Raw genomic sequence first — 22,061 nt, 5'->3', positions numbered from 1 at the left:
AAATCATGCCCTCTCTCTCTCAGAAATGCTGCAACATTTGGCTATCAATTTTTTTCTTCTGGGTGATGGTACCAAAGTTTGAAAACACCCCGACTGATTCCCAGAATCCATGCAGGGATTTTTCACGTGTATTCTGAATGCCTTTGGGAGGGAGCCCTTGGAAAGGTATTCCTGCATTCCCAGAGGATAAGGGGGCAGGTGTGGCACTGGAGCTGCAGGTTTGCAGCTGCAGTGTGCTGCTGCTGAGAGGTTGCAGTGAGCGCCTGTGGCTGCCACAGCCCGCGTTTCCCTGCACACGACAGAAAGGCTGAGACTCAGCTCTGCTGGGATTTATGTGCTGCAATGAGCAGCACCTCCCAGGTATCACCTGGGTTGTCACCTTGTTGAGAATAACTCTGCTTTCTCCTTCATTTCAGTTTTGAAATGTCATTCCCTGCTCTGAGAAACCCTGCAATTTGATAAAAATTAAGGCTTGTGTTCACTTACCATGATCAGTGCTCTGTATGTAATACTATTACTCTTTCAAACTCTGAAGGCAAAACCCTATTTGCTTTTGTTGTTTCATATACAGGGGTTTTCCTAAGTTTTAAATTAATTTTACTTTTTAATTGAAATTCCACTTTAACTTTTAATGAATAACATGCAGGTCTTGGAAAATGTGAGCATTTTGCTTTTTTAATTGAAAGTAAATTTTTCTGATATTCAAGTTTTATAGCTACATACTGGACATGTTTGCTTTTTAAAGATAGTTTTGAGTGTCCTTTATTTGAATTTTAAATGGTAAAATTTAAAAGGCAATGTAACTTTTTGAAGTTTTTGTTAGACAGTATGAACATAAGTATTCTTCCCTTCTCTCTCTAACTTTTTTCCAGTAGCTTTAAATAAAATGCTCCACATTTTATCTTCATTGCTGTGTGAAAGACTACAAGACAGATTATGTGTGATAAATCACATTGTGCATGAATCTGTATCCAGCTGGCAAAGTCCACTCTGGCTGTGAGCATCGTTGGTGAATCTGAATGGAGTCAGTGGGAGCTTCTGTACCTTACAGAACCCAGAAAATGTCCCAGTCTGTGGAGAGGGAAATACCATTTTTGGGAGGTCATTTCATTCCTCAATCCTTTTATAGTGATCCCTGTTTTAAATAGTAGTAGATAGCAAGTTCTTTTATGATTTTTTAAAGATGGTAGAGTTTCTTCTGAGCATAACCTTTTACAGGAATGTACATTTCTTGATATGTTGCAGTAAATTTCCTTCTGACTGCTTTCTCAGTTAGGTGGAACAATATTAGGACTAATTTGTCTTCTGACGATATTCATGCAAGCACAGATCTGTGCTTGAAGGTATGCTAGCAGGCTGACACTTTCAATGGAAGGAAAGTTCTACGCTAATTTTACAGCAGAGCAAAAGTTTCTAATATTTCACTTACATTTATTATGAAGAATGTTGCCATTAGGTTATTTAATTTATTCTTTTTTCCTTTATTGCTGCAGGCCACAGGCATCCAAAAATAAGGTAAGCAGCTGTTTAATTAAATTCTGCTTTGTCATAAATTGGTAATAAATATATTGTAAATATTAGATAAAATCTTTCAAGTTTAGAAGCTTTTTGAAGTTTGAATGTCTCAAAAAGCCACATCATTCCTGTTTAAATCTAAAAATTACACATAATAGTATCATATTTTACAGCTAGTAGCTGCAGAAAATACATGGGAAAGCAGTTGTTTACCTCAGTTAATGGAATCCAGAACTTTAAAGGAAAGAGAAGCTACTGCTTTTAAATCAGGTATGTGTGTATGTATGCACATGTGCATACATCTGTTTTAAATATTACACTGTATTAACATATTCCTATAAATAAAATTAAGCTATTTCATTTGAAGCTACAGCATTTGTTGGATCTCTACAGATGCACAAATGGATGATTTTTTTTTCTCAGTACAATGGATAAATAATGCAATTTTAATTAGTTGTCGATATTCATACTTATGAAGTAATTCTAGCCTCCATTAAAAAAAAATCTTAAATGTGCCTGCATTTATATTAGCTTATGTAAGCTACAAAGTTGTATAAAACTAGAGATAATAATTTGCATGTATAAAAATATATACTAGGTAATCAGCCTGATTACAGACATTCTGAGGTGTGGCAGTGGAGTACAGTTAACAATATTAGTAACTATTTTAAGTTACATGCAGTGTACTGATTTTGAGATGCATTTTTCTAAAACAACACAGAAAATGATGAAGCTTTTGGAGGGTCTTGAAGAGAAAAACTCAGTTAATTGTTTTCAGTACATACTTTTATGTCATTTTAAGCCTCATTTTCCTTTTTCTGCCTTGGGGCAGGGGCTTTTTTGTTTGAGTAATTTTTTAGAATCTTTGGGTTCTTAGGAAACATTTACAAATTAATGAATTGTTAAAATGGAGACAGAGTGAGAAAGAATATTGGTAGACAACCAGGCTGTGCTTTATCTCTTGTCTCTCTGAGCAAAAAGTTTCTGGTATTTTGCCATACTCTAGTTGCCAAAATTGACTTACGCTAAGTACCTTCCCTCAAAAACAGCTAAAATTCTTCACAAGATGAGGCCTGGCCTAAGTGATCCTAGGAGGTCCCTTTCAGCTTAAACTATCCTACATGTGTGTATCAGCCAGGATGTTCAGGAGAATCAGAAATATGTGAAGATACAGAGTCACAATTCTCTACGTGTGTGGATCCTCCTTATCTGCATGCTCTTTTACCATGACCCCTATATTGCCTTTTCTCCACTGCTCTTCTTGTAACCTAACTAAATATTAAACATTAGAAATATGAAACAAACATGTTCTACAGCTCAGAAAGCAGATCAGAAGAACACAGGTGCTTTTTATTTTTGGATGGTTGGAAACTCCCATGGGAAAAAAATAGACAATTACAATTTTTGCTCTGATTTTATTCCAAGTGGAAACCAAAGTTTTCTGGAGAGCAGAATTTCTGAACATTTGAACATTCTTAATTAGGAGCATTTTGTTTGTCAATGTTGAAATACTCTAGTACAATACTATCTTGACATAATGTGGAAGGAATTAATGGTATAAGTGGATCTTTTCATGCCTTTCTCTAAATGTAAATCTTGTCAAAATATCATTAAAATCCTAGGGTTCCTGTGAAATGTTGGTGAATTGATAAAGCTGTGTCATCCAATAAAAAAACTGTTCTGCTGAGAAATTTTCAGCAGTTCTAAGTACTTCCAACACAGAGAAAGGAATGTTTCCACCCTATCTCAAGTTTAAATGGTTGAGATTTGCAAAAGATTCTTTTCAAAAGATGAGTGCATTCTTGAGGAAGCAATGAATTCTCTCCCTGGCGAGTGTGAGCAGCTGTTGAGGCATTATGTGGTCATTAGCTGCTGCTGCCCTTCAGTGTCAGTGCATCGGGAGCCTGGGGATGAATGAGTTTGGTTGCAGTCAGAAGGATTTGGGTAGGGAAAGCATCAATATGAACCAGTACAGAAATTTGACACAAAGGTGATTCATAGTCTGAAATATCGTTCAGATAACAAGTTGTGCCTGAGTGATCCAGCTCAGGACGAGAAGCAATATGACCGCTTGGAAATGGTTCTTGATTTTGCCTGAACCCCAGCAGAATCCCATATTACAATAAATAAACAGTTCCTAATATATATCCTTTTCAACAGTAGCCTAAATGCATGGGCCTTCTCACTGAAAACTTACAATGCTTGACTTCTGCTTTTTAGGTGTTTTTTTTCTCTACCAAAAAAAAAAAAAAAAGCAAAATTAAATAACAAATGAGAAGTAAACATGTAAAGTTTTACCTTTTTATGTTTTTGGCATGTATCTGCCAAACCACAGGAAGAACTACTTAACTCATTTAAATGCTTGTAGTAGAAGTCTGACTTACAGTAAGACAGGAAAAGGAAACTCTTAAGTGTTTTGAGAACTGGCCTTCATATGGGCCCATATATAATAAGAATTTATGTAGCAATTGTCAGTAAGAATACATAAAATGCATTGCAGCAATATCTATATTACATTGTAGAGACTATTGCACTGCACTATAGTAGCATCTTTGAAGTAAAATCAAACTTGCCTGGTAATCTTAAGCAAAAATTACTCCATTCATCTGCTAAAGTATATGGGAATATATTTTGAGCCTCTATAGGCAGTTGATCCTAAGAATTCACAATTCTTCTCTCCTGAGGCTACAAACAGTGACTGACAAACAGCTTTATAAGAAATCATCCAGTCAAGACTCTTGGGACAGTACCTAATTAGATTTCTGCTCTTCTGAGCAAGGGTTGTGCATGGTCTGTTCTATTACATTTTATTTTCTCGCAGATTTTCACTCTGAATCTACCAACAGAGCGAATTTGGCCCTTAATACTGTGTGTGTATATTAAAAGATGAGATTTGATAAATCATTTTCACATTAATTTCTTCAGTTTCTGACTGAAAGCAGAAACTTAACAGCCTTAGTGTTAACTAAAGATAAATAATTGTGTTTCATGAAAACCTTCCTAATGAAATAATTGAATTTAGCAAGACCCTTAGCATAGGTTTGCAGTGTGTACATATAGTTTAGATTCAATTCCAGGATGGGGAGGAAGTCTTTATACCCTGTTTTCTTTAAGGTTCTATGGGATTTGTTTTTAATTGGGAAGAAGGACAAAGATGGAAATGTGTGAATTCTCCATTGGTAGATTACTGTAGATCAGTACTCTGCTAGGCTGTGTTAGATTAACAGGACAAAGTGGTGCATACACTGTGATGAGCAAACCAAGTGTCAATTCTAATTCAGCTCTGTTTGGGGGAAAAGAAACCATTTTTTAAATTACCATAGGTGCTTTTGTTGCTAAAAAATTTTCTGTAGACACTTTGTTGTACCTCTGTCAGTCAGGCAAAATACCCCTGGTGGGTATGTCTTCAGTCAACCTAGTGTAGGCAAAGGCATCTTTTCTAATTAAGTCTTCAAGTATTTGTCTTAACTTGCCTTCAGTCTGTAGTGGGCATGGGTTGCCTGAAGTAGTTGTAAATACTGAACACTGCTGAAAATTTGATGTGAATGATTATTGGATCCCAGTTCTTGCACATCTGTGGTTACATAACAGTGCTAGGGTAATTTATTACTTTCTTAGGAACAGTGCCCTGAGCTCAAGGGACACCTTTTGCAGTAAAGAATCTGATTTAATTTCCAATTCCATTTAATCTTTGTTGCAGTTGGAGCTGCCAACAAAGATGCCTGTTGTAATGTGGATATATCCACTAGGAAAAATTGACAGATGGTAACAAAATGTTGTACCAATAATCCAGGCTGTGTTTGAACTCATGACCTCTATGTGAAGGGCTCGCTATCCCATTACAAATCCCTTGAGCTATTTACTCATCTGTGTCTAATTGTTTAAAAGGCCCTGTCTCACACCTATTCTTTCAGTCTTTTACAGAAGTTAGGTTCCTTGTACTCTTTATTTCTGTTAATGTCATTCTGGGTTTTTTTCCCACATTTTGATTTTCTTGGATATTCTCTTTTTCAATTTTCAAGTCTGTCTTTTCTGTGCTGCCTTGCATTTCATTATCCATTAAAAGGGGGATAGTTTGGAATTTAATAAAATTGTTCAGTATATAATGAATTAATGCAAACATTTGTTTTAATGAATGTGACAATTTTGTGTAACAAGTTCAGAAAATAGGTCACATTTTAAGAGAGGTTTTAACAGGTGAGGAAGAACAAAATTGGCATGGAGAGCTCAGTTAAGAAGGGCGTTGTTTGATATCTTTGTTAATCTGTTCATAAGACCTTTCTGCTCTTCACTATGACCAAAAAAATGCAAATAAGGGCTTTCTAAAGTTACTAATTTCTTGATTGAGGTTACTACTATTACTGCAACAGTAGTCCTATTATAACATAATCTTAACATATTTTTTATTAAAGTATGGAATAAAAGGCAGTTTCTGTCATAGCTAGCTTACTTCGATGTTTTAATTCTTAACTGCCCCTTTCTTTCTTTTTAAGCCTAAAAACAGAGTTTTGGCTTTCTTGTAATGCTTAATATCTAATAATTTCATAGATAACTTGGGCTAAGCATCTACTCCTTCATCAGCATATCATACCAGTAGGTGAATTGACAAGCTATGTAGAGCTCCTTGTGTGTCTCTGAAATTTCAGATAAGAAAAAATTATTTTCATATGTATTGTAAATATGAATACAGAAGTAAGTTGCATCTGATTGCATTTTTAATATGTAAACTTAATAATCCAAAAAGCAGCATCTTTTTATGCTGTCTATTTATGGGAAATGTAATTTGTATTTAGTTTAGTGTTAACCAAAGGACCTAATGATATGCAAATATAAAATTTATTAAATTAGTATGATTGCAGCTTCTTTAAAAGAAATGCAGATATCTCCTTAGGTGGCAGATACACTGGCAAAAAGGTACAGTTTCATGTCCTTAAGTGCATTTGCCTGAATTCCAGGCCTCCATGAGATGATTCATGTAAAATGTCCATTAGAAGACAAGTGACTGTTCAGAAAGATACTCACGTATTGGGAGTAGCTTTTTTCAGAAGGACACTGAATCATGTGCTTCACCTGCAAGAATATCTGCAAATATTTTTTTTTCCCTGAATCAAGAGTCAGAGACTACTAACAAAAATTATCCTGACTGTAGCATAAAATACCTGCCCTTTATGGGAGAGCATTTTGAAGCATTAGGTTACAATGTTATCAAATCACAGTATACTCTTTCCCCCCTGGGCTGATGCTTTGAATCATTTAAAAACTCTGGAACTGTTTTTCCTATTGCACTTAGGTACTGAAACTTGTCCTGGCGTTGCACCAAAGAAAGAAGATAAACAGCTGAGCACTGTTTGCCCAGGTGAAAACAAAACTGAGAGACAGACAGAGGCAGCAAGTCTTCGGGTAGCTGCAGGAAAGGACCACATGGAGGAGCAGCACTGCAGTGCTGAATCAACATTGGAGCCACACACCCAGTCCACAGGGACAGTGGGCAGGCCTTCCTCGGGCTGTTTATCATCTGGGGATGCTGGTGGAGATAACAGTCTGCAGCTGAGGGGAAGACAGCTCTCCAAGGATGCAGTCAAAATAGAAGGGGCGGGGGAGCCTGGAGTGAAACTCCCTCTTGAGCCGATGGTAGATGCTTTGGCTTTAACAGATGATGATTATATGCCTGCTGATTTGGTTCCTTCTGATAAAGATGTGCCAGCTGACAGAAGTCTGCTCAGATCAAAACATGCTGCTGGGTCTTCAGAAATTCCTAGTGGCCAGCTTGGAAATAGTGATTTAAACCAGCAACAGATACAGCCTGATGATGATGATGATGATGAACAGTCTCCATGGGACAGAACTGCCTCTGGCTGTAATGAAGTGTCTGAGTATGACAGTACTGACCATTCACAGGTGTGCAAGGAAATACAGAGAGCAGCAGGACAGGAGGAAAAGGCCAATAATGAACAAGAAGACTTATTTCTGAGATTTTTGAATGGTAACATAATAGACACTGAAGAATCTGCAGACTTTGCAGACTTAGCAAACCAAGAGGACTTTGACACTGTTCCAGATATTTCACCCAAACGAGCATCTTTTAACTCCCTGGAAGCTTTATCACTAGATGACAGCTTTTCTTCTCTTGATGAACTTACAAGAAGGATAGAGATTACTGAGGTAAATATTGTAAATCCTATATAATCTTCCATGTTTGTCTCAGTTAAAATATTTTAGATATTGCCAACTTCAAAATGTGTTAAATATTCCTTAATGTATCACTTTTCCAAATCTGAAATCTATACATATTTAATTGTTCACTTTGCCTCTCTGTCTTCTTCTTGACCAGCAGTGCACTGTGTTTCAAAAACAAGATTGATACCTTATATATAGTGTGATACCTGGGGTTTTTTGTTTTGGTTTTTTTTTTTTTTTTATTCTGACAGAGACTGTTAAGAGATGTTCTCACAATTCCTGTTAAATCAAATTTTGTATCAGAAATCTACATAATGCCTATGATGTACCATCATTCATTTCTAAGCATAGATGAGTTTGCTTTTTTGTGTTTATTCCACAGAGGTGAGAACTACATATATATAAATTCTCTATATGAATGGGTTTCTGATTTTGTCAGGTTAGGCAGATTTGTTGTTCAGCCCAAGCTAAGAAAGAGCTTCTAACCCTGTACCCACCTGATAGGCCTGTAACAAGGTTGAGTGCTTCATAGGCTAAATTGTTCATCTGAAAATAGAGAAGATTTATTGCTTTGGGACTTTTTTTGGAGTGTAATGACAGCATCTTTGCTTTATTTCTCTTCTGGTTTTGCTGCATGTGCATCCTTAAGAGGTTTTTTTTTTTTTTTTAAATTAAGAAAGAGTGTATTGTGAAATGATGTTATTTCAGATGGTGGAAGGGGAGGGCTTGTATGAAAGTATCTTCTTAGTTCATTTCTATTTTTAAGATCTTTAACAATAGACTATCCCCTTGGCAATAAATTTGCAGTACTTCTCTATAGACCAAGCTAATGCAGAGAGACCAAGAACTTCCACAATTGCTTAAGGACAGTGGCCAAGCAGGGAACTAAATACTGGAGATCGATGCTGGTGTTATTGCATGTTTGGTAAAGTCTCCAGAGCTGAAAAGAGAGCATTTTGGTTTTTCTCCCCACCTAAAGAGTTTCTTAGATCCTTTTCAAGATCATGTCTCTTGTCCTTTTGTGAGCTCTCACGAAGTACTTAGCCACTTAGCAGGACTGACAGCCATGTGCACAAAGCTGTGTGAAGCAGATGTGGAAACCCACATACATGTCAATGCATGTATCCCAAATTTTCTTAAGTCTAGTGGCTTGTGTCCACTTTGAGGGTGGTTTAGAAAAAGAGCATTTTGTTGACAGTTTGTGCTAAGTCTGAATACATGTATAACAAAAGAGTAATTTAAGTATCATCCCTCAGCATTAAATTTCTTTTGAGCCCACTGAAAGTGCTGCATTTTAGCAGAGGAGTACTGTTCTATTTCAGATAGATATAGCCTAAATTAATCCAATAGCATCTATTTTTAAATAGCTATGTTTGTGCCATTTGTGTTTCAGAGGATGGGATAAAAAGCAGCATATTGATACTGTTAGAAAAATTCTTGTATTGATTGTCCCTGTGACCGATGATGATGCTTTGCAGGGCATCTAATTTCAATTCTGGTTTGCTCTCCTGGTGCTGGGACTGCCAATACTCTGATGGCAGAGTTGAGTCTCTGCAGTGGAAAAAACACCTTGAGTTTTTCCATAGTACTTCTGGCCATATGTTGTTGCCAGCTTCTGACTGTGTTTCAAAGTTCTTTGTTAGCTGTACAAATTTTGTTTCTATAAAATGACTCTCATTTGGCTGCATTGATGAGAGTCCACTTGAATCATTCTTAGCAAGAGGCTCAAGTTTTTTGTGAGGCAGGGGGCTTAAATGGGAGAAGGGAAGAAGGATTAACATCAGTAGCAATTAAAGTTTGTCATATGCAGCACCTGGGGTTCCTTCACAATACTTGGGATTTCCAGGTGCCCCAGGGTGAATTAAGGACAGCACACCAGCTTGTATTGTTTCATTATATACCTATAGGATGTTTTTCCAGTTAATCTTACCACCCATCAGTAGCCTAGGGGTTGTTTTTCATAAGTGATGAGCACCCACAGCTTTCTTGGAAGACACAATTGAAAGAGCTTGGCACCCCTGAGAAAGCAGCATTGTTAACTTGTGTTCATTGATTCTGTTTTAGTGCCAAAATAAGATTGCACTGAAGTTTTGATGAGCAGACAGAATCTTTGTACCCAGCTCTAACACTTCTTCCTTTCTTGTCCTCTTGAAGGCTTTGAAATTACATTGTTCACACTATGGCAACCTAAGAAGATAATGGTGTTTTCATACACTGGTTGTTAATGAGCATCTAGAAAATGCATTGGTAGCCACATGAGTGAAATTAAATTAATCACATGAAATGTACCAATGTGGCAGTAAAAAAGAAAAAAGTAATCAATTTGACCGTGATAAAACTTATCATGAAGTGTTTACATCACTGCCACAAACAAATTAGAATGGAAGGTGGAAGTAAAGATAATTTTGAAATAACCTGGGGACAACACCTATATGGTAGAATAAAATTTCATTAATGTTCTTCAGTTGATATGTAATAAGAATTTATTGAAGATGGGGAAGGGTAAATCTTTATATATGTATTTACAGTTCAGAAGTTTTGCTTGGCTCCAATTTGAGATCCAAGAATCATCTCATGCAGTTTTCTAACTTAGATACTTTGTCACTTACTTTTAGTTTATAATTTACAATAACTAATTGCAAGAGTGAAAATTCACCTAATTCTGACTCTGGGTTTAAATAGCTGCTAAAGTGAAATAGTATTTTTTGTATTGTACAGACCCTTATACTGGCTATTTCTTCACTAATACAAACCACATCCAACAACAAGCAAATGATGGAAAACCACAGTCATTTTATACAAACAAGATTTGTACAGCTAACAAAGAACTTTGAAACACAGTCAGAAGCTGGCAACAATAGATACTAGAAGTATATAGTTCTTCTTAAATATCTTTGATATAATTTCTGTCAGAATGAAACGGCAGTGGCAAAACAAATTGTAACCTCAATAAAGTTACATTTTGCTATATAAAATAAAAGGTTGTAGAATAAACTTCTTATGTGAGAGACAGGGAAGTTAGTAAAATCTTAAAAGTTTTTCCTTATTAGAAAATTATAATTGGGAAATTCTTGCTAGAAAGCAAAGATAGTGAGACTGTCTACCAAAACATTAAGCTTTTGGATGGCAGTTTGTATACCAAGAAATGAAGTCTCCACTATGTTTGGAGGCAGTGTTGTGTATTTTCTGTTCTCTTGTATGGCTTCGGTCCCATAGCTTTGAGTTTGTAGGAACTTTGCTCCCATGTGAAGTGCTTACTTGGTATCAGGTGTCTGTTGGTGTATAAAGGAGCTCAGGTACTTGCATGGCAAGTGTATCAGCAGGAAAAATAGTTACCCTCAGTAGCTGTGGTGTGAATACTGAACCTGCTAAGTCAGCTCTTTTTCAAACTCAAATTACTCATGTTTCTAATGTATTTTATTGGCAAAGGGGTTTGTCTGCTGGTTCTACTGTAAAACAGGGCAGTCTTGGGTTTTGTCATTTTGGGGATTACTTTAAAAAAATCTGGTATTGCTTGTAATAAAACTACAGTCCTTTGCTATGTAACTGAATAAGGAATACAGCCCACAGAAGAATACACAAACCTTCTTGAGTAGTTTTCTGCATTCAAACCAAACTACTTCACACAGTGAGCTTTTCTTCCTAGTTTGCAGTTTGTAGTGCCTCCATTTTGGGGTTTTTATTTATGTCTATATGCTACAACTAATTCTAAGTGTCAAGTCCAGTATGTTTTCTCTCAGAAGTTTCTTCTCAGAACTTGAATTACAAGGCCTTATTTTCATTGTTTTGTCCAGTATGTTTATAAATATACACACATCATATTTGTTGAAGCTTTTTGATATTTTGTTACCAAATTCTGTTTTAAACAGAGAAGAGACAGGTAGTTTAATTAGTTTATTTCTTCTGATTTTGCAACCTGGTTATTAAAATTTATCTGAGAAGTGGGAAACTTTTGACTGAAGCACACTCACTTTCTATTAATGGTGGGGAAAAGAGAAAAGCTTTTTATTTAACAGAGTTTCAATTAACCAACAGTCATTGCTGCTTTCCTTTTTGACTGTTGATGAAAATGCCACCACACACCTGCATGCCTTTTTCAGCTCCTGTACAGTGACTGTAAAAACTCCTGTAGAAAGATTTTGTGAAGGCCAGCAGAGCTGAGTAAGCTCAGTTACATGGATGCTCCAAGACCATCTTTTGTTAATTGTCCAGCTTAGAATTAAGAAAATATCTGCTGTTTCAATAGGGTCCTTTATGCAGCTCTTTCATGTAAAAGCTGTTTGCAGGGCGCTCTGGTGCAAGCCTGTGTTTTTCTGCCTGTGGTTCAAGTCAAGCCTGTGCTTGACTTGTGGTGAACTGTATTAACCACAGTTCCCTCATTAACTTCCAATATAAACAGTATATTCTGCCTTTTTTAATTCCTCCTGACACCTAAAGAGTGGGATGTAAAACTTCGTCTTGTGTGGCAGCTAAGCCCTTCTCCTGAGATGTTTAGTTACTAGGAGATGGAGCTAATATAATCACTTCGTGTATTGGAAACAAAGACAAAAAACCTTAAGTGTATAACTCATAAAATTCAAAGGCAAATGAAGTATATTGATGCCATGGAGCTGAGTGAGGAGAGGTTTAGGTTGGATATTAAGAAAAGTTTCTTCACCCAGAGGGTGGCTGAGCACTGGAACAGCTCCCCAGGGAAGTGGTCACAGCACCAGTCTGACAGAGCTCAAGAAGTGCTTGGACAATGCTCTCAGGCACATGGTGTGACTCTTGGGGTGTCCTGGGCAAGACTAAGAGTTAGATTTGATGATCCTTGTGAGTCCCTTCTAGCTCAACATATTCTATGATTCTATTCTAGGAATAAATTACATATCATGTAAAGGGGCTGTTTTCAAAATACAGTTTATGGCTTTTGTTGAGATAGGGAAGTAACACTAGCCACAATGATTTTTATTGCAAAATTGAAAGCATTTTCTTCCTCTTTTTAAGCAAAAGAAGATGTTCAGAAGAGAGAAATTTGTGCTGTGTCACATTAGTTCTTTATAAATTTAAAGTAAATCCTGAAATGTATCCATGTAGGCTGACAGGGAAAGTAAATGAACCTCATTGTAGCAAGTCTTTCCTCCAGAAAGCCTTTTATGTAACTGTAATTACTGCAACACATTTCCACATAATCCTGTCAAGGATAGCCCTCTGGTTTTAAGCTTGGAGAAGACAGGAGTTTGTGACACAGTCATTCAGAAACTACCAAGAGCCAACAGACAGAAGGAAGTGCCTCAGTTTGCTGGGATGTCTTGCAGAACAGACCACCACTTCTAATCTTTGGGCAGATTAGTCGGAATGCCCTGCCATCTCTGGGTGACATTCCCACCTTGTGCAGTCCAAGCCACTTGGGAATAATCATGCCAGGCAACAGCCAGCCTGCTGTGTGGGTGGTGTGGGAGGAGCAATTGATCCTCTTTATGAAAGCAATGCTGTAAGCAAAAGCTTAAAATAATCTACTCTACTAAAGGATATCATTTCATCTCCACCCTTCCAAATAAATGAGTAAAATTAAAGCACTCCTACATAATCCCCCTTCCTTGTCACAACAAAGAAACATAAGTGGTGATTTTTCTGCTGGCCTGTTAAATTTTCGTGGCAGTTTTGCAAGGCTAATTTAGCAGTACCAGTAGAAGCTGCACCTCAGTGCACTCATTTGTTGTGATAAGACACTTGCAAACTATTATTTCTGGGTCATTTCTGTCAGCTACTGGTCCCCTGCATGTTGACTTAAACAATTTATTTCCTCTGTCTCCACACTTCCACTACTTTCCAAGTACTTTCTAGCATTGTTTCATTAAATAATCCATTCAAGCTCTTGAGCATATATACAAAAGGGAAAGTGAATATCAAAAGTGTGGCAGAGATCAGTTTTATCCTCTGAGTTGTTCTGGGTAATGTTATTTGTCCATTTAAGGGCTATAAAATACTGCCAGACCAGAGACCCACAAGTGTAATTGCCACATTTTTCAGTTCAGTGTTGCAGAGGCCAAAGCTGCTCCAGTGCCTATTGGATTGTGCCCTGTGTCTCCCTGTGTGCAGGGCACCATCTCTGATTGCAGCATGCATCGATGCATTATATATGCTCACAGCATGAGGCAAGCTTAAGGATACAAGTTATGAACTTGTTTGTTTCCTGTTTCTCTGCTGCTCTTGGAAATGCAATGCATCCGAGTTTTCATGGATGGTCTTCTAACTTGTGTTGTAGATAGGCTTAAGTAGTCCTTTGTCTGCAACTACAGTGTTACTTGGAAAGTTGGGGGGTTTGGAGTTTTTGTGAAAGTTAGAGGCCTTTGGGGTTATCTAATAGATGAGTTGTAAATTCAGTTGTAAATGTGATATGTTTTATCTGTAGCACAAATGTATACATACTACTTTTCAATTTAACAAATGTTACTGTTGATCTACAGAATTAAGTTTTTTAAAGTCCTACTGCAGTCTAGGAAGAAATAATTATGCCTTTTTTTGAGGCAAGGAGGTTCACAAGGTAGAAAAAAGGGCAATTCTGAACATACTCTTGACTTTAATTTCTATTTATTTGTAGCAATAATAAGCTACAAATAAATAGAAGCTATGTAAGCTACTATGTAAGCTACTTGCTTAGGAAAGCATTTTTCTCCTGGTACATCATCTACTTTCATTTCATTAATAACAAGGAAGTTACAGACTGCTCAACCAACCCAGTATGGCTTACCATGTATTTTTGCAACTAACGGAAATGCTATAGCAAAGAAAAGAGAAGGTGTGGTTTATTGACTTGTTGACCATATTGCTGTTTGTGCAAGCTATTTGAGTGACCAGCCTGTAGGGAAGGATTTTTGCACTGCTGCTGTGTCCAGAGAGCTTATTACAATGTGGAAGTCAATGTGGAATCCATCCAGAGCACTGAAGCTTTCTTTTTCCCTGTTGCCTGGTGTTCCCTCTTTGGTTTTGTAGCCCTGCTGTAGCTGCTTGTCTCCCCCTGAGGAACCAATTGCAGTGCTGGAAAATTAATCTCACAATAAGTATATGATGGTCTCTGCAGGATTATATCTTTGGAGAGGCAGCAGCAGTGTGTCATTGACTTCTTATTGCCCTCTGATGATAGTGATTTTGACACAAATCCACCTCACCACTGCCCCTGCCCACGTGAGCTTACAAAAGTGAGATCCAAGTAGAAAATGTGTGTGCATTTAGCATTTATAACAATTAAAGGCAAGCAGTGTCAGTAAGCAGCAGAACAATACTGCAGCTGTCCTGTCTGTTCAGGACTTGATGTCTTCAAAAAGGAGGTTTGCCAAGTGCTGCAATTGTTTAAGAAAAGTAAACTGGAAACCATTTATTAACTGTTTAGCTTGTTTCCTCCCTGAGTCATTGTGAAAAATCGGGCATGAGCTCTATTTAACATCTCTTATGCAACTCACTGACTTTCCTGATAGATTACCCCAGTGGAAGGATTGGTGTCTATATTAAAGAAGAGAGATGACAGAGATGGAAAAACAATTGCTCAAGTCCAGCAAAGGCAAACAAAGAGAAGAGTGAGATTCCAAGAAATGGAAGACACATTGGATCAAGGTAGTTTAAATTTGTAGATTCATGGATTGTACTCTTGATCAGTCTTTTTGTTCACAGCAGCAAAACAGGCATTTATTGAACATACTCTCTTGGTTTTTTAAAACTTAGTAAGTAAAGGTGGTTGTTCAAATATTTTTAGTGTATACCAGGTTTGGGTAACAAGACTACAGAAGGATACAATGAGCACACTTCTGTTTTAAAGCTTGGTTGAGAATGAAGTCACTGATTTTTTCCTCTGGCTGAATGATTTACAGGTGACAAATAATTGAAGTCCTTTCATTAATGTTCATTGCTTAGAGGTGTGAGGTGTAGGCTTTCTCCCTAAAGCCATTTAGTGCGTAGGTAGGGGGATGCAAAAGAAACAAGTCTGTTGTGCTTTGTCCATGGGTACATTTCCAACCCTTTCTAGTGGTTTCCATGTGATGGGAGGGTGTCAGATTTTAACCTTTCTTTATAATTTAATATCCATACATATTTGCGAGCTGTCATTAAATCTGGCTTTACACATTTTGATGGGCTAAGTAGCCTCATGAGAAACACAGTATGTTTCTCATGTTATGCTTTTTTTTTTTTGAGTTTAGAGTCTCTATTATTCAAACTAAAGAGACACTAAGAAAATTACTTTTGATTACTAATGATATAGAAAGTTCTATCTGTTGTGTATGTCAGCCAGTAAATGGTATAAATTAGTTCTTAAAAGTGAGTTAGCGTGTCTCAAACATTCACAGCCTAAAGAGACCCTATCCCATCGTTTTTTTGAAATTATTTTAAAAGTATTTATGTTTTATTTAAAACTCCAATAAGAGTTTTTTATATGATTTTTCCCCAGGACTTAGTAATTCAAAAGGAAAACTGTTTTATATTATTATTGTTATTATTACTTCAAGTTTGATTTCAAACACACACCAAAAAAATCACTCAAATGTTTCTTTTACCCCATTTTTTCTCCTGGTGTAGAGTGAAGGGAGTACAGAAATTTCCTTAGAGCCACATCAGTCTGACAGAAGACACAGATGTTGTTCATGTATACAGATTAGCAAGGACAAGTGAGTTTGTGAGGATGTAGCATCACCTCTGCAACCTCTGCATTGCTCCTACTCTGGAATAAACAATCATGCAAAGAATTAGCAGAGAATAACTGAGATGTAAAACAACCCCTCATATTAGCCTACACTGGAGGTTTTGTGTCTGCAGTCAAAATGTGAGAGTACTCACAAGCAGTTCATTGTAGTGCAGTCAGTGTCATTAGAAATGAAGCAAGAATGTTTCCATTTGGTTTCGTTTCAAAGCCTTTGTTTTATTTGAACTATTCCATATAGGACAGCTTTGGCTGTGGGGTCTTCTCACAGGTGAGCTGTGAAATTACTCCACAAGTGATCTCAGCAGGGACAGGTACACAGACTGCAGAAATGAAGCAATAGAATTATCTAGTTTTCCGAAGAGACTGAGAAACATAAAATTCCCTGTGTGTATTGTGGTCACTTTGACATGTTGAGCATTATTGTGTTTACCTCTTGACCCATTCATGATAAAAACCTTTCTCAGGTTTTCTCACATGTATTTGTATTGCTTTGTATAGCATCTTTATTCACCTCTTCTGCTCTTATTTTACAGATGAAGTGTCTGGTGGCTCCTGTATTTTGCTGATCCTGCTGTGCATAGCAACTGTTTTCCTTAGCATTGGAGGAACTGCACTGTATTGCACCTTTGGTGACATGGAATCCCCTGTCTGTACTGATTTTGCAGCCAACATGGATTTCTATTATACACAGATACTGCAGCGTGTGGAAGAACTTAAACACTGGATAGCCTTCTCATAGCTGAAAGGAGTGGACACAGTACAATGAGAGCTCACCAGTGGTTACTGGAGAGAGTAGAACAAAATTGTGATTTCAAGTTCTTTAACACTTGCCACCTGCAGGTGATGTGTATTTGATGATATACCTTCACATTTACTTAGAAATCAAGAAAATTTTAGTTTAGCTATCAGGTGGCAAATGTTCACATCTGTTCACAACTGTAGCAGCGTGGTATGGGAGCATAAAAAGGTATAATCTTCATCCTTTTGAAAGTAGGCAAGTAGCTTTTCATCCACTTGAGCAAGTGAAGAAGAAGGAAGAAAATTATCTGTCTTCTGTATTCTCTCCCATTGCCACACATTGTGTAAGCAATCTCTGGAAGCTTAGTTAAAGGACAGCTTTAATTTACACCTGTTTGTGCAAAGGTGTTGCCTCCAGCTATCATGCAATAAGTCTCTGTTTTATGGAAACATTATTTTTTTTCTAAGTCTTAATGTTTTTATCCATTTTATTTCTCCTGGTGAGCCATGTAATTATTTGGTTGGAGTGAGAAGAGTGCAGTGGCATTCACGGAGCCCTCATTTGGTAATTACCAGGCTGACCCTGTATCTTATAGCTTGTAGTGAATATCATGAATGGGATAAATCTGCTGGCAGATTTCACTAAATTGCTTGGACCTTTAATCTCAGTATCATGTGGGTTGTTTTAGAAATGGGAGGTTAAAAAATGAATCACTGGTCTCACTAAACACAGAAACAAAAGATGTTCACTAAATTATTCATATTAAATAATCAAGTGGCTTTGGCTCATTTTAAAGCACCTGGTAGCAGGTGTGGGGCTAACTGGGTTTTCCTCCAGCTATGTCACTGACTTAGAGTAATCACTTTGTGCCTCAGTTTCTCCTTCATAAATGGGGAATAATGATCCTTGCCTTTGTCTATGAATATTTATTGGAATTAGGGCTCATGTCTGATTCATCAAATGAGTGCACAGGATCCCAGAACTGTGTGGCTGCAGCCTCTGTCAATGAGTAAAGGTTATGTGAAGGGGGACTGATCCTGCAGAAGAGGTTCACTGCAGATCCACAGCCTGTCAGTATTTCAGGGCACTTGTTCCAGCCGATAAAGCACATTTGCATTTATTTGCCCTGCAGTTCTGAGACCTGTATTGTAAAATCTGTTCTTTCTCTGTCAGCTTTACAACAAATTTAGATCAGTACAAAGAGTAATTTGAAGTGAATATTTCTATCACTTGGTGCTTAGCCCTCTCTGTGTGGTGGTGAGGGAAAGGCTGGCAGGACAGTGAAGGTGAGGATGAGGCACACAGGCCTTTGGGCCATGTTCTGCTCAGGATGTGGCAGCTGTTCTTGCACAGAGCACGGTGGTGCAGCCCTGCTGACGGGGTGAGTGTGAAACCATTCCTTTACACCTCAGGAAAAACAGCATTTTTGAGGGGCCCACTTCACTCCACTCTGTGATTTCCTGCTTACTAACCTTGTATGATGCAGTGTGTTCAGGTTTAGAATATTATTTTGTAAAATGCTGTGAAGTGAAATCTTTGAGATACTGCTCAGAATTACATCATTAAAGATCATGCTTTCTGACATTTGCAAGCAAATTGTCCCTCTAGTGAGCTTGATTGTTCCTAATGCATTGTTATACTTAACGGGGTTTTAAAGTGAAAGTTAAAATTATGTTTTTTTGAGAATAAACTGCATGTATGATTTCTCTTTTGGTTTTCACTGTGGAGGCTTAGTTTATTTATACCCTAGGAAGCCTCATGTGCAGCTTTATACTAAACTAGCAAATTTCAAATGCCCAAATTACTGAAAACTTTTGCTTTTAGAATGAAACTTGAGAATGGTAGTTTGGGGGTTGTTTGTTGTCCTCAAGAGTATCATAATGCTGGACTACTCTAAAGGAGAAAGACACTTTTGTGTTTTAAAGTGTTACTGGCTGGTTCAGTTTATTATTTGAATTCTGGGTTTGTTTGTTTATTTATTTAGTTTTTCTTTTAAAGAGAAGCTTAATTTTCTATTTTGACAATTTACTCACTGAGTAATTAAAAAGCATGCTTTCAGTTAAAGTATGTATTTATAGTGACTATGTAGTTAGAATATATTTTGGGTTTCTGTAACTTTGCATTGACTGTTTATGGATATTAAGTTTATTCCTAAGGAGACAACTGTTCATTTCAGCTAAAAAAATATATATTTTTAACTTTTTGTGCACTTCATCACCAAAAAGATCAAGAGGTATTTATAGATCTATTTATTCAAAAGTATATCAGACATGGATATCAAAGATTCACAACTTCTAAGTTCATTTAATTCAAACTACTTTAAAACAATTATTTTATTTATAACTATAAAGCTGTTTAAAGTCAAAGCAATTATTAATGTTTGCATTCCTTTATGAAAACTGATGGTGCAAATTCTTGCTTCGTTTGACAATTCTGTTAGTGCAAATGGTCTGTAGTACATTGTCAAACTTGCAGGTACCAACAGAACCAAATTTGCTTTGCATTGGACTCCAAAGAGTGTGCAGGCAGGCCTGATGTTGACCTTCCTATGTGTTCTGTTCTCTTTGGAATACTGGTGACACTGCTTCTTCCAGCTGGGTGACCTGAGGGCTTGGGATCTTACAGACAGATAAAGCAAAAAGAAATAGTGGATTTGAACAGTTCCTACTTGTCTGAGTGTTTGAGGTAAAATAATAACAAGCAACAGCTAAGGTTGTTTCAGGAGGAAAGCAGTGGGAGAAGGCTTCCCCTTCACACACATGCTTGGTGTATTTTAAAGCCTTTTGTGTATAACTTTTTATTCATTGTTTCCTTCCCTGCCACTGTCTTTATGGATGTTCTGCTTGGCAATAGGGCGACCGTACTGTGCTGAGTTGAAAACATTTGGAATTGGTAGGAAAATTCAGGAAATGGTTCCATACTTGAGAGTAGTTTAAAAAACTTTTCTTAAAATATGACTGGATTTCAGGCTGCTAGTGTACCAGAGAAGCTGTGCCACTTAATCACCTGCAGCACTCTGCTAGAAACCCCCACCTTCCTGTTTATTCTTTGAGCATAATTATTTCAAAGAGATTATTGTGATAAAGAAAAAAACAAGAAGGCTTTTTGTGTAGATTCAGCATTATGCTGCCCAAAGATCTGAGCACATAATTAACACCCTCATCCCAAACAGCCTAGACTAGACCAAGAAAGGCACTGTGCTGTAGTGTAGCCATACTATACTACAGGCTTCTTCTCAAGACAGTGTAAGGAAAAAGACATTCCACAGCCCAAGTATGCAAGCAGAAGTTTATGATCTAGACACGGGCTGTGTTTTAATATTTTTTTCCATTATCTTTGCTTTCATACCTGGAAAATGCATAGTAGCCCTGGTGACAAGCAGTAGGAAGTATTGTAACAAAAAAGGAAACTCTCATTTAGGGTTCTTGGTAGTAAAGGGCAAGTTTGAACTATCAAGTAAACAGAGTACATTGGAAGTCCAGATTCTTGTGTGACTGGGTACTGTCCCACTCAATAACCTAAAGGGATGACCCTCCTAAGGAAACATGTTTGCCTACTTTGTACTGTAATATAAAACCAAGAACATCTGAAAGGAATCAAAGTTATTTGTAACAAATTTATCTTAAGCTTCCTTAAGCAAAAGGAGTAAATAACTGTCTTTGAAACTCATCCAAGCTTGTAATTTATATATTGTAGCAAAAAAAAAAGAAAAAAAATAAAAATAAAAACTGTCCTAAAGAAAATATATGAACCTTTATGGATACTGTGATTTCTAAATGTCTGAAAAGATTGAGATTTTCTGTGAAATTCAAGTAAATGAACAGTACCTCCAATAAGAATTTCATTATTAAGCCCAAACCAGAATGGAAAGTGAGGATAAAATGTGTAAGGTTTGGTCTGGGTTTTGGTGTAGTTTTCCTGGGTGATCTGTCTTTGTTTCAATAGTTAAACAAAGTCCCAGTTTCCTCACAGAGCCTGGTGCTGCCATACAGGTGGGTTTCAGATACTAAAATGTTGCCTTACTGTATCATTGTGAAAGCAAGGTGACAGATGGTGAGTTTCAGAATTCCTAGTAATTGGTGGGTGACCTGGATAGTGGTCACAAGGCATTCTGCTCTCTGAACTCAAGTAAATAAAAATACAAACAGTTGCAGCTCAATCCAACCTATAGCCTCTGATCTGAATAGGAGTATATCAGTGCTACATTTTGCAACACTTTCCTACCCATTTTTATTCCTTCGGTCTCCTTTCCACTTTACCACTTCTTTCCCAGTATGAAATAGCACATTTTCTATCATTCACAGGACCTCAGAAAGTCTCTAGTCCAACCTTTTGCTCAAGGCAAGGTCAACTGAGGTCAGACCAAACTGCTCAGGGCTTTATCCAGTTGGGTCTTGAAATCCTTCAAGGATGAAGACTGCACAACCTCCTTGGGCATTTTCCTTTGCCTGGCTGTGCTCGGGGTGAAAAGGTGTTTTTTTTTATACCCTGTATAATCTCTCTTTCAATTTGTTGTCTCTCATGCTCCCGATATTCACTGCTGCGAGGACGTTTCTTAGTAACCTCCTCAGAGAAATAATCTCTTCTCCAGGCTGTACACTATTTTCTACCACTGTCCTTCTGATTCTTCTCACTTTCTTGTCCACAGTATCTTCTTTCCCGACGGAGATCCAAAATTCTATTAAATTGTATTATATTATTCTATTAAAATAGGGATTCTGCATCCCTTTCCTCTTCCCTGTTATACTCTGAAATTCAATAGTAATATTTAGAAATCAACAATGAGGCCACAGGCAAAACTGAAATAGCAATTACAGCTAGTCTTGCAGTAAAAACTCTTGATGACTCTCACAGGCTCACCAGTGTATAGCAGTGATGGCAGAACTTAGGCTGATTCTTGTACTACTCCTAAACAGCTGGTATTTAAAGGACTGCATGCTGACCTCCATGTGTCTT

At 37.2% G+C, this 22,061-nt stretch overlaps 1 protein-coding gene across 3 annotated transcripts in view; it reads left to right on the top strand.

Annotated features, from left to right (window-relative positions):
* Window positions 1-20,856, top strand: part of CNST (consortin, connexin sorting protein) — a 49,993-nt gene extending 29,137 nt beyond the window's left edge. For all 3 annotated transcript variants that reach the window (XM_030268555.4, XM_030268553.4, XM_030268556.4), the window contains 5 exons: window positions 1,494-1,515; window positions 1,689-1,785; window positions 6,806-7,677; window positions 15,150-15,285; window positions 16,900-20,856. In XM_030268555.4, coding sequence (XP_030124415.4) covers window positions 1,494-1,515; window positions 1,689-1,785; window positions 6,806-7,677; window positions 15,150-15,285; window positions 16,900-17,105 — 1,333 coding nt within the window. In that variant the 3' untranslated portion in view covers window positions 17,106-20,856. The remainder of the gene's footprint in view (window positions 1-1,493; window positions 1,516-1,688; window positions 1,786-6,805; window positions 7,678-15,149; window positions 15,286-16,899) is intronic.
* The last annotated feature ends 1,205 nt before the right edge of the window (window positions 20,857-22,061 follow it).

Source organism: Taeniopygia guttata, chromosome 3 (genome assembly GCF_048771995.1).
Source record: "Taeniopygia guttata chromosome 3, bTaeGut7.mat, whole genome shotgun sequence".
In the NCBI taxonomy this organism is placed as follows: domain Eukaryota; kingdom Metazoa; phylum Chordata; class Aves; order Passeriformes; family Estrildidae; genus Taeniopygia; species Taeniopygia guttata.
This window is presented reverse-complemented; position numbering and strand designations above follow the sequence as displayed.